This window comes from Vombatus ursinus, unplaced genomic scaffold (assembly GCF_900497805.2).
Source record: "Vombatus ursinus unplaced genomic scaffold, bare-nosed wombat genome assembly UNPS02014814.1, whole genome shotgun sequence".
In the NCBI taxonomy this organism is placed as follows: domain Eukaryota; kingdom Metazoa; phylum Chordata; class Mammalia; order Diprotodontia; family Vombatidae; genus Vombatus; species Vombatus ursinus.
The window spans coordinates 15,175,014-15,188,396 of NW_020954592.1; the positions used below are offsets into that span (position 1 = coordinate 15,175,014).

The 13,383-nt window shown below is 36.7% G+C and overlaps 1 protein-coding gene and 1 long non-coding RNA gene across 2 annotated transcripts; one reads left to right on the top strand and one right to left on the bottom strand.

Annotated features, from left to right (window-relative positions):
• Positions 1-445: 445 nt before the first annotated feature.
• Positions 446-2,845, bottom strand: GPR15 (G protein-coupled receptor 15). The gene is made up of 2 exons (XM_027835378.1): positions 1,615-2,845; positions 446-1,466 (listed from the first exon to the last, which is right to left on the bottom strand). Exon 1 carries the CDS (start codon positions 2,694-2,696, stop codon positions 1,617-1,619), a length of 1,080 nt encoding a protein of 359 aa, XP_027691179.1. The 5' UTR covers positions 2,697-2,845; the 3' UTR covers positions 446-1,466; positions 1,615-1,616.
• Positions 2,446-12,134, top strand: LOC114022937. The gene is made up of 4 exons (XR_003566722.1): positions 2,446-2,524; positions 4,281-4,354; positions 11,504-11,573; positions 11,821-12,134. It is a non-coding gene; the product is annotated as an uncharacterized LOC114022937 (long non-coding RNA).
• The last annotated feature ends 1,249 nt before the right edge of the window (positions 12,135-13,383 follow it).

The following is a 13,383-nucleotide window of genomic DNA, read 5'->3' on the forward strand; positions in this document are numbered from 1 at the left end:
CAGGACCTGGAGTCAAGAAGACCTGAGTTCAGACCTAGTCTCAGACACTAGTTCTGTTACCTTGGACAAGTCACTTAAACCAGTTTGCCTCTGTTCCCTCATCTATAAAATGAACTGGAGAAGGAAATGGCAAACCACTCCCAGTATCTTTACCAAGAAAACCTTGTATGAGGACACAAAGAGTCAGATACAATTGAACAAAAAAATATAAAAGTTCCTTCTATAGCCATCATACTGTGTTGATTAAATTTATTAGAATATTTTTTTCAATAAAGCCATCTTATGGTATAGAAAGAGTGGTTTTAAAAAAGAGCTGGGTTCTAAATGATTCTTCTATAGAATTAAAGACACTTCATTAAAGACAAGTTATAAAATTCCTTTATGAAATTATTGCAAATGAGAAAGTACAGCATGTATTTTAAAATGCATTTAAAAACCAGTAACTTGAAACATCATTATGAAAATAAACATCTGTTAATATCTCTGATCAGGAAGATAAATATCTTACAAAAGACAAAGACCCTACCCTATATATTAAAGATCAGTAACATTTTTAAAAGCCATTTTTTTTCTCTGTAGGATAGCATAGAACATCTTACACAAATATCTATATCTTAAAATGCTATCTATACATATTGAATAGTGCCATAGAAAAATGTGATCCTGGGATTTTAGTTTAAACACAAGGCATTCATTCCATTAGGTTGAATCCAGAAATCCAAGTACCACCAATTATATTATTAGTCATGTTTTACACGGCCCACCTATGTTATTAAAGCCATGTAATTACAGAAAGTTAAAACATTCATTTATGGAGCTATTGCTAATGAGAGAGCATGACGTACACAACAAAACACCATTAAAAAGCATTTACTTAAAGTATCATCATGAAAATACTCTTCTATCAGTCTCTCTGATCAGTAGCCAGATCTCTTTCTAAGGATGGAACTTGACCTGTGTTTGCTTTCTTGACTCAAATACCATAAATCTATAAAGACTCCAGCAGATGAAAAAAGTATAGCAAATTTAAGACAATCCTTAGGATAGGGACAGGCTGTCAGCAGTTATGAAGGTTAAAAATTTTTTTTTGCATTATTCATCTTTACCACCACCCTGCCCCTTTCAGTTTAACCTAATTCCAGCCTCCCTGGGCTCCCTGCAATTCTGTGAATGTAGAGAAAACACTAAGGGCAAAAGATGACTTAGAAACCAATGGCATTGGAGCAAGAACTTTGATTTGGATCTCAGCAAAAATCAAATACAGGCACCATATAAAGCTCACCCCATTCATTGTGACCATATTTGTTAGTGGCTGAAATATGTTCATTTTCTCAAAGCACAATATCCAGAGAGGTGAGATAGTTCTTAGTAGAGAAAAAGAGGCTGAAGGTGTATCACAAAACACTTTGAAGGGATAATATCAACTGGGATCCACTGTTTAAGAGTCCAAGAAGAACAGAATCCTCCTAAGAGAATAAATAACAATTGATTCAATTACATCCACAGCCTTTTCTCCTTTCTTCTTTTTCCTGATAAAACTATTTGAATTGCCCTTTCCCCACCTCCCACAAAAAAGAAAAAAAACCTTTTCCTAAAAATATTTCACTCTCTTACTTTTACAGAGACACAGAACGTCTTCTCCTTCTAGAAAAATCCTCTCCATGAATGAAGTTGGTAAAGATCTTACTAAGGTGGCTGTCTGAGGTTTCAGTGCTGCTCCCAAGGTTGGAATTCTTCAGACAAGGACAAAGACAGCAGATAATAGCTCGCCGTATATAGCCATCAAAGAAATAATAAATGAAAGGGTTAATGCAACTGTTAGAAAATGCCAAAGGACCACTGATGTCCATGCCCACTTGGAGCATGGCTGAGGAAAAGAAGGGTTCTTCCTGCAGCCCAGAGATGATAGACAAAACTTTGAAAATGTTGAAAGGTAGCCAAGAGCTGACAAAGGCTGCCACTACGATGAAGATAATTTTTATGGACTTTTGGAGCTTTTTGTTGTGTTTTCCTGACTGCTGGTAGTATGTACACAATTTCCTTGCAATAGAACAGTAGCAGGTCAAGATGCTCAGCAAGGGGACAAAAAAAGTGAAAATTAAGGACACCAGGGCCCAAGCATGTTTAGAGAGAGTGGCCGGCTCTTCTGCACAGTAGGGTTTGTCCTCGATCATTGTGAGGTCCCTGGACAAAAGAGTGGGCAAGCCCAGAAGGCAGGAGATAAACCAGACACTGACACAGACACCATAAGTGCAGTCTTTCCTCCTGAATTTCCTGGATGCAGAGGGGCACATGATAGCCAAGTAGCGCTCAGCACTCATGCAGGTCAAGAAGAAGACGCTACTGTGCATGTTGACTGAAATGATGTACGAGCTTCCCTTGCACAGGAATGAGCCAGTCCTCCACAGGCCTAAGGATGCCTCCTTATCCACCCAGAGTGGCAGTGTAACAAGGAAAATGAAGTCAGAGACAGCCAGGTTGATGATAAATATGTCAATCAGTCTTTGGCTTCCCCGTTTAAAATGTAAGGCTCCAATCAGGATCAGGTTCCCCACAACACCGATCAGGAACACAGCAGTGTAGAAGATGGGAAGGAAGACAGATGTGTACAGGACGTGCGAGTGGTCATCCTCAAAGTCAGGACCTTGGCTAGTAGCATAGTTATCCAGATAGGTCAGGGAAGTTGTCTCATCCATCTCAAAAATTCAGTTACTGAAATGCAACAAGTCTTCTCACACCTTTGAGATATTTTGTGAGGATTTTTAAAATCTTGAGACAGGTTGTTTCATACAGTGGCCACGTCTTTTTCCCTCACTTTAAAGCTGCTGAGCAGAGCATTAAAACACACTTGTAAATCCAGCTTTTACTAATCAAAAAAAAAAAAAGAAAAGAAAAGAAAAAGAAAAAAGAAAAAAAAAAGGCCAGCTCAGTCTAGTTCTGATTGGTTGTGGCTGTGGTTATCCTTATTTGCATTTGACCATGAAGCAAAGGAGTTGGTTTTTTTTTTTTTTTTGGTCTTTCTTCTTTAAAACTTTGAATTTATTTTTTAAATACTGTTTGGCCACAGTTAAAGGCAAATTAGCTCACCTTTTTGGAACACCTTGCCTTCCTTTAAAGTGATGGGTGTTTTTCTTTTCTGAGACCTAGAAATCTTCTATATTGTTTTGAGGGGTTTGAAGGGTGTTGCTTTCTTTTCAAAGTTACAGAGTAGGTGATACTGGTGATGATATTAAGAAACCCCATGTTCACATGATTGTCAAAAAAATGTGGAAACTATAACTGTGAATGATAAAAGGCAATGGTTGTTTCAATTTAGAGCCTTGAGAGATTGAGTAAATAGCTCGAAGTTCATTCTATTTTTCTCTAGGTCTTTTGGTTTTATTAATTGAATACTTCTTTGACTACTCACAGAATTTTTCCAAATCTTTTCTTTTCTTATCAAGTCTCCCCTAAGTTCTCTTTCTCCTTCCTACTCAGTAAGGAACTTTCCTTTTATTTCCTGAAAAAAAATTAAACTATTCACCATGAGTTCCCTCTTTTCTTCTCTTCAACTCAAAACCCTTTGATATCATTTCTGATTTTCTTTGTCTTTATTCTAGTCTTTGATAACGTCTAAGGCCAACCCCTCCACAAATTCCCTTGATCCCATTCTTGTTTATTATCTCCAGCAGATTGTTCCTACTATTATTTTGTCTGTCTCTCTAATCTTTCATCTCTCCTGATCAACTGATGTCTTCTTTTATTTATTTTTCTGAACTTAAGAAATAAAACAAGCATTTCTATAACATAATTGGAATGTTGGAAAAGATGATTGTACATGAAACTGCAAATCTGTTATGTACAACTTGCTATTCCTTTTAAAAATATAGCAGTTATGATGTAACTTTCTTTTTTTTCTTCCCTCTCCCCCATCCTAAAGATGGCTCCATTAAACACAAATACGTATATATGTATAAAACCATTCTATACATACTTTTATTTATCAGATCTTTCTCTGGATGTAGATAGCATCTTCCTTCATATGTTCTTTGTAGTTAATTTGGATACTCATAATAGTCAAAATGACTTAAACTGATTCATTCCCTATTAGAATTGTGTCAAGAACACTAAAGCTTAGAATGATCTGAGACCAGTGAAGAAAATTAAGAACAGAAAGGTGTTTAAAGCTGGAGAGGGGAAAAGAAGAAAATCAAAGAAAGGATAGAAGGGCTGCTCGTGACAGATGGGACAATAACAGAAGGCAGAAAGATTCAACTTTCATTATTCTTCTATTTCCTCAGCCAAAGTCAATAATCTTGGAACTAAAAAAGATGGAATAAAAGTCATTAATAGAGAATGGACACCTAAAACTAAGGTAAGTAGGCAGATAGTAAGAAAGCTCTGGGTTGATCTTGAGAAGTGCAAGTAACCAGGTCCAGATGAATTGCATCCTAGACTACTGAAAAACTTGGTAGGCATAATTACTGAGCCACTTCCAGTGACCTTTTAAATAATGTGAATAGGAGAGGTCCCTCTCAAGACTATAGGAGATCAAATGTTGTCTGGATTTTTAAAAAGAGAGAGAGAAGAGAGTAGATGCTGTAAACAACATTTCTGTGAACTTAATTTGCCTCCGGAAAAATTATTGAATTTATTATTAAGAGTGTAGTTGTCAAACATCTGGAAAAAGAATATGATGATCACAAAGAACTAGCAAGGCTTCACAAGTTATGTTATGCCATGCCACAAGATAACAAAGAAAACAAAAGGGATAGTTGGTTATTGTTGAAGGTATAGTAAACATTCATACCTTGTTGGTGGAGCTAAGACTTAGTTTATTTTTTTTTTAGTTTATTTTTTTAAGAACCTAAAATGTTCATACACTTTAACTTAGAGATTCTACTGCCAGGTATATACTCTAAAGTAGTTTAAAAAAGAAAAAGACCTCCTATGTACCAAAACTTCATACTAGCACTTTTGAGGGAGCTAACAACTGGAAACAAATCACATTATCAATAATTATAACAAAGAGCTAGCATATATATAACTCCTTAAGGTTTATATGGCACTTTACATGCTTTATCTCATTTTATCCTCACAAAAACCCTTTGAGGTAGGTGTTATTTTCTCTATTTTGTAGGTAAGGAAACTAAAACTCAGAAAATTACTATGTAACCCTGGGCAAATAACTTAACCTCTCTCTATCTCTGTTTCCTTATCTGTAAAAGGGAGGTAATAATAGCACCTACCTCACAGGCTTGTTGGATAGATCAAATGGGATAATGTATGTATAGTGCTTTGTAAATCTTAACCTATATAAATTTTAACTATTATCATTGTATTAATTGCTGTAGAGAAACAGAAAACAGGAAAAATATGCACAACTACAATAATAAAAATAGAAAGAGCAATAAAAACAAAACTGAGCATTGAAAATGTGGCTGTTTGTTCAGGAGATTGAGAAAATATATTTCCTTCCTTTTTTTGCAAGAACTATATGTATGGATTATTTTATATATGATCAATATGTTGGCTGATTTTGTTGAACTAGTTTTTTTTTCTCTTTTTATAAAAAATGTTTACAAGGAAAGGCTCAAGGGGTCATGTGGCAGAACTATAATCAAAAATCACTTTTAGGCACCTACTATGTGCCAAGCAGTGTGCATGGCACTGGGGATTAGAAGATTAAAAAAAAGTTATACTAGCTCTTGTTGGACTAGAAAAAATTACTGTCCTCAAGGAACCTACATTCTAGCAGAGGAAATAGCATGCATATATGGAGAATATCTGAAACAAATACAGGATAGTTCTATGAAGGGAAGATCAGGGAGGTATCTATGTTGAAGGTTGCACTTGAGCTGATTCCTGATAAGTGTCAAAGATTCAAAGAGATGGGGATGAGGATGAAGTATACTCCAGGTATGAAGGAAAGCCATTGCAAATTCATGGAAATGGGAGATGGGCCATAGTGTGTGAGGAAAAGCCAGATGGCCAATATGACTGAATTATACAGTGTATGAAGAGGAGTAATGTATAAATAGAATGTAAAAGTGGTAGGAAGAACTTTAAATGCCAAACAGAGGAGTTTATATTTGATTCTGAAAGTAATAATAGAATACAATATGTAATAAATAATAATAAAATACACTGGAGCATATTGAGTGGGGGATGGGGGGTGACATGCTAAGACCTGAGATTAAGAAAAGTCACTTAGGTAACTATTTGGAGAATGAATTGGAACTGACATAGATTCAAGGAATGGAAACCAAAGAGATGATTACAATAGGAAAGAGGAGAAGTGATGAGAGGCCTTACTATGGTGGTGGTTGTGAGTAGACAGAAGAGGATATATGCAAGAGTTGTTTAGGTGGAAACAATAAGATTTGGCACTTGATTGAATATATGGATGAATGAGATAGAGAAATTAAAGGGAATACCTTGATTGTGAGCCTAGATGACTGAAAGATGGCAGTGTCCTCAGTAGTAATAGGGAAGTAAAGGAAATGTACATATTTGAGGGTTCGTAAAATAAGTTCTACTTTGGGCATGTTCACTTTGAGATGCCTATGAGAAAGTTACTTCAATATGTCTGCCAGGTCATGGTGAGAAATTAGTGGTACTCAGGACAGAGATGAGAGCTGAAGATATAGATCTAGATATCATCTGCATAGAGGTGGTAATTGAACATAGGGGAGCTGATGAAGTCACCAAGTGAGATAACATGATAAGAGATCTCAGGATGGAACCTTGGAACATGTCAACACTTAGGGTGTATGACCTGGACAATGATCCAGCAAAGGAGACTGACTACTAGTAGCAGAAAAGAGAAGAAACCAGAGAAAGCAGCATCACAAAAAACCTAGAGAGGTGAGAGTGTTTAGAAGAGGGTTGAGGGTCATCAATAGTGTCAAATAATGCAGAGAGGTCAAGAAAGGTAAATATTGAGAAGAGGACATTAGATTTGGCAATTAAGAGATTTTGATAACTTTGGAAAAAGAAGTTTTGGTTGAATGATCAAGTTAGAAGCCAGATTTCAGAGGGTTAATGAGTGAGTGAGAGTAAGGAAGAAGAAGCACTTAGTGGAAATTGCTTTTTCTTTTTTTTTTTTAATAATTAATTAATTTATTTTTAGTTTTCTACATTCAATTCCATAATATTTTGAGTTTTAAATTTTCTCCCCATCCCACATCTCTCACCCGCCCCAAGACGGCGTGCAATCTGATATAGGCTCTACTTACACATTCATATTAAGCATATTTTCCCATTAGTCATGATGTAAAGAACAATTAGAACTAATGGGAGGAACCACTAGAATGAAGCAATAAAACAAAACAACAAAGGAAAATAGGAGCAAATAGTATGCTTCCATATGCATTCAGATTCCATAGTTCTTTCTCTGTATGTGGATAGCAATTTCTACCATGAGTCTTTTGGAGTTGTCTTAGATTCTTGCATTGCTGTGAAGAGCCAAGTCTATCAAAGTCAGCCATCACACAATGTGGCTGTTACAATGTACAATGTTACTGTGTACAATGTTCTCCTGGTTCTTCTCATTTCACTCTGCATCAGTTCATGTAAGTCTTTCCAGGTTTTTTCATATACCACAACCTATTCAGTCATTCCCCAATTGATTGGCATCCCCTCAATTTCCAATTCTTTGCCACCACACAAAGAGCTGCTATAAATATATTCATATGTGTGGGTCCTTTTCCTATTTTTATGATCTCTTTGGGATACAGACCTAGAAGTGGCATTGCTAGGTCAAAGGGTATGCACAATTTTATAGCCCTTTGAGTATAGTTCCAAATTGCTCTCCAAAATGGTTGGATCATTTCACAACTCCACCAACAATGTATTAGTGTTCCAATTTTTCCACATCTTCTCCAACATTTATCAGAATATCAAGGGACTAATGAAAAGAAATGCAAGGGAAGGTGGCCTAGCTGTTCCAGATCTCAAATTGTATGATAAAGTAGCAATCATCAAAACTACTTGTGGCTAAGAAATAGAGTGGTGGATCAGTGGAATAGGTTAGGTATGCAAGACACAACAGTCAATGACTATACCAATCTACTATTTGATAAATCCAAAGATTCCAGTTTCAGAGATAAGAAATCACTATTTAATAAAAACTTCCGAGAAAACTGGAAAAATGTATGGCAGAAACTGGGCATAGACCAACATCTTACACCCTATACCAAGAGAAAGTCAAAATACATACAGAATTTAGATATATAAGACTGATACTATAAGCAAATTAGAAGAGCAAGGAATGGTTTACCTTTCAGATCTGTAGAGAAAGAAAGAATTTATGACCAAACAAGAGATAGAGAACATTATGAAATGCAAAATGGATAATTTTGATTACATTAAATTAAAAAGATTTTGCACAAACAAAGCCAATGCATTCAAGATTAGGAAGGAAGCAGAAAATTGTGTCTCTGTTAAAGGCCTCATTTCTAAAATATATAGAGAACTGAGTCAAATTTATAAGAATACAAGTCATTTCCCAATTGATAAATGGGTCAAAGGAAATGAACAGGCAGTTTTCAAAGGAAGAAACTAAAGCTATCTAAAGTCATATGAAAAAATGTTCTAAATCACTACTGATTAGAGGCAAATCAAAACGACTCTGAGGTACCACATCACACCTATCAGAATGGCTAACATAACAAAACAGGACAATGGAGATTGCTTTTTCAAAGAATTTGGCTGAGAAAGTGAGGAAAGACTGGATAATACCTCTCAAAGATGGTAGAATCTAATAAATGGGTTTTGTTTATCTGTTTTTTTAATGATGAGGAAGGCTTAGGTATGTTTGCAGGCTTCAGAGAAGGAACCAATAAGTAGGAGGAGAGATTGAAGATGTTGAGAGACAGAGAGAGAGAAAGAAGGGCTGGCAGAGGGGAGGGAAAAAGAAATATGATAGTAGGGGCAGTTTGCTGACATGGGAGGAAATAGAATTGAGAGAACATGTAGAGATGTTTGGTCTTGCTGTGGAGAAGGGCTACTTCTTTATGAAAAACTGGAATAAAGAAGGAGATAGGGTGGGATGATGTCAAGGGATTGTAAGATGAGGAGGAAAGAACAAGGAGCTCTTGGCAAATGTTCTTAATTTTTTCAGTAAAGTATGAAGTAAAGGACCTCAACTGAGAACTTAGTGGAGAGAGGCTATGGGAGGTTTAAAGAGAGAAGGTTTAGAACAGCCATTGTAGAACATGCAATAGAGAATAAATTAGGGAGGAGTAAGAGGACTGTTTGATACTGTGAAGAACTGGTTGAAATTAGATAACCTATATTTATGGTAAATTCAGTTGGCACACTTGCACGACTTTTTCTAACTCTAGTAGCACATGAGTATGAGTAGAGGAAAGCAAATGGGGAGAGACAATAATCCAAGGTTTGGATTTGGAAAGGTGTGAGTAGTGATAGGACAATGGAACAAGAGAATTGAAAGTAGAGAATACTGTGGAGTTGAACTGATTTATTAAAGGGTTAAGACTGAGAAAGGAAGAGTACATCCAGAAGAGGGACTATGGTCTAGGAAAATACTAAGTAGAGGAAGGATTTCATGGCCTTAGTAAGGATAAAGAACAGGTTTAGGTGGAGTAAGGCATAGAGAGAGAGATGGAGTGATAGGAGATTGTGGTCAGATAAAGGAATTTCACAGTTCCTGATCATGGAAGTGGAACTCTTGTAGGTGATGACAAGATCAAAGGTGTGACAATCCCTGTGTGTAGCTAAGATGGAGAGGAGTTGAATAGATTTGAGTTGAGAATTGAAGAGATTGACGACTGGAGAGATAAGAGTATTTTAAAGAGCTTCCACATGTATTTTGAAGTCCCCTAATATTAGGGCAGGAGTTAGGGTGATCTAGCAGGAAAGTGATGTTAAAAGAGATTAAAGGAGACAATGGGGCATGATGCAAAAGGGTCTTGAAATGAATATAAAGGAAGCAGAAGGAATTTCCATTGAAAATTTTCAATTGTTTCCAAAAAGCATGAAGCAAGGACCATAGCTTACATGGTGGATTGGGGCAGGGAGAGGGGAGAGAGGGTACAATAATATTTTAATAAAAGAATGTACTATACAAACAAAAGGCATTAATTAAAAAAAAAAAACTGTTCATGCCAGACTAAGCACATTTAAAAAAAATAAGTTGCTAGATTTGTTTGTTGATCAGGAGAATGATGTTGATATGCTTTACTTAAATTTTAGCAAAGCATTTAAACAACATCTCTCATGCTATGCTTGTGGACAAGACGGAATGATATGACCTGGATTATACTTTTTCCCAATTATAAGTCATTAATTAATTGATGACAACTGTTAAGAACTTTTCCATTGGAGTGCTCTAGGGATTGATGCTTGGCCATTTGCTAGTCAACATTTTTTTTCCAATTTGTTAACATTTTTATTTAAAGTTTTGAGTTCCGAATTCTATTCCTCCCTCCCTCTCTCCCCTACCCTCTTCCTGAGGTGGTAAGCAATCACATATAGGTTATACACGTACAATTATGTAAAACATTAGTCAACATTTTAATAGATGACTCAGATAAAGGAATAGACAGGTTGTTTATTAAACTTGCATAATGACACAAATGTAGGAGGAATAACAAACATGTTGAATGACAGAGTCAGGAGTCAAAAGTGACAGGCTAGAACACTGGGTCAAATTCAATAAAATGAAATTTAATGGGGATAAATGTGCTTGGGCTCAAAAAAAAATCAACTTCAAAAGTATAAGATGGGAAAGGTGAGATATGTCTAAAAAAAAGACCTGGAGGTTTTAGTGTTCACTGTAAGTCAATAGGGTGATAGGCAGCTCCCCACCTTCCCCCCCAAAAAAGCTAATTCAATGTTATACTATATTGAGAGGTATAGAGTTCAAGACTAGGCCAGTTAAAGACTGCAGCATTTTAAGGAGAACATTGATAAACTAAAGAGAACCCAGAGGACTGTGACCAGTGTAACAGGACCCATACCCAAATCACCAAATATGGAAGTGCCTACCTAGGAGATGTCAAAGACCTGCTTCTTCTTCTTCTTCTTCTTTTTTTTTTTAATAATTACTTTGTTTTGTACCTCTCTAAAGTACTTATTACATATTATAGTTATGCTTGTGGGTCATGTCACCATACACAGTAAGCTTCCTGGGACGACTTCCCTTAAAGGGACCATTTCTTATCTGGACTTTGTATTACCATCTGTCTCTGCCAATATTTTTTTTTTTTTTGTTTCTTTAGGCAGTTGGGGCTAAGTGACTTGCCCAGGGTCATACAACTAGTAAGTGTCAAGTGTTTGGTCTGAGACTGGATTTGAACTCAGGTCTTCCTGACTTCAGGGCCAGTGCTCTATCCACTGTACCACCTAGCTGCTCCCTCTGCCAATATTGTCTGCACAAACTTGGCATATAATGTTTAAGGAATTGAGTTATATTTGATGTGGTTTTACTGGAACAATTTAGTTAGGTGGGGGTGAAATTATATTTTCTAATTGTCTTAATATGCATTTCTTTCATTAGAACAAAGGCCTGCTTCTGAGATGGGAGACCTGACATGTGCATGGATATTCTGAGTTATCCTCCCATGTGGGTAAGAGCAGCTTCTTTCCATTGGCTGTATAACTAGAGCTGTCTATATCTTTAAATCCTATCTGAGTGAGGCACACTCCCTTTTCCCCATGGTAGTGTCCCATGGGAGAAGAATTCATTCACTCAGAGCAGTTTACTACGTAGTAAACTGGGGGAAATGGCCACCTTCCTATTGCCCTTAAGCCCTAAGGCCCCAAGAAATGGGTTTAGAATTTTGGTCTTGTTTTGTTTGTCTTCTCCAATTCTAGGTCCAAGGAGCAGAGTCCAGGAGCTTGAGCCAAGGGGACCTTGGAGCCCAGGATTCCATAATGGAGGTTGCAATCAGCCCAGCAGAGAAAGGATCTACCAGCCTGGGGTGAGGTGAAGAGGGTGGGGCTGGCTTTGGATGTGAACTTTGGTTCCTATCTATGTAGGAACAGTTAAGTTCCTGAACCTAATTCCTTTCCTCTCACTTTCCCAGAATCCCTGGAAGTGGTTTAGGGGGGAGCATTATGCCCCCCAGGTGTTAGGGGGAAATGTGAGTATGTCTGTTCAGGGCTTAGCACGGTACCTGGCACATAGTAGGCACTTAATAAATGTCTATTGACTGAGTGATTGGTTGTTCTTGCTATACTTTTGAAGCAATTTTTTTTGTAAAAGCTAACCTAACAATTAAGTGGTTAAGTAGAATTGAGGTGCCTGGCCCTCTAAAATTCGATGAGCTCAATTAGTAGGAACTTGAAACAAGTATGGGGGGTGGGGGGTGGGGGGTAGGGGAGGCCAATTATAAGACTTGTTTTAAAAAAAAAGGGGGGGAGACATTTTAGATCCAGATTTAAAATGTCTCCCCTTCTTTATATTTGTCATTGTTCTTTAGTAAATGGAAAGCAGGAATCTCATAGATTTATGAAAGTTTTTGAGGGCAACTTTAGACCACAATCAGACACTTATATTAATTCCCTGTCTCTTAGTTCCTCCTCCTACAAGTTTAGAGTGAACATATTAGGGAGTAGGAGACAGGAGGGAAAAGGGGGAGGGAGAAAGTGGGAAATTATATGTGTATCTGTGGGACATCTTGCTCAATATAATGGGTCCCTGAAAAAAAACTATGATGGGGGAGGGGAGGCAGTATAATTATATTTTAAATGTTTGTAAGAACTAGATAAAAATATTCTACTGTGAAACATTTTCTAAAATATCTGTAACAAAAACAGGAGCTGCCACATATAAGTAGAACATGAACAAGTAACAATAAAATTGAGACGAGATATCTATATGTGTAAATGGGCTCCCACATGGAGAAGAAATGGAAACTCCAACATGTAAAGGAAATCCATGAATGCAGAGAATGAGATCCTACCTAGAGTATGCCCATACCTGTAAAAGGAATATAATAAACAGTAATAAGGGTCCCAAGTAAAAGTGTGTGTATATGTGTGTGTGTGTGTGTATGTGTAAGTGTATATAAAATATGTCTATGTATGTATAAATACACATATACATAATGGCCTTCCTTGCAAGGTCTGAAAGGGAACAGATTTGATTCTAGAAACACTTAGCTTAAATGTCAAATTTCCTAGTTTTCATATCACTTGTACTTTTATCTCTTCAGCTTATTTTTCCTTAATTGGATTTCTCTTAATATGATGGGTCTGAGTTATTATGACATACAGTTTTCTCTCACCTAGGGTGCATTCAAGGTACCTTTTCCACTCTATCTACTCTTCCTACATGGGCACACTGTTTCCTGTCTATGAGCAATACTTTTCCACTATCAATCAGTATGCCCTGAACCAGAAATTAAAATACATTAGCCCAGATATATTTTGGTG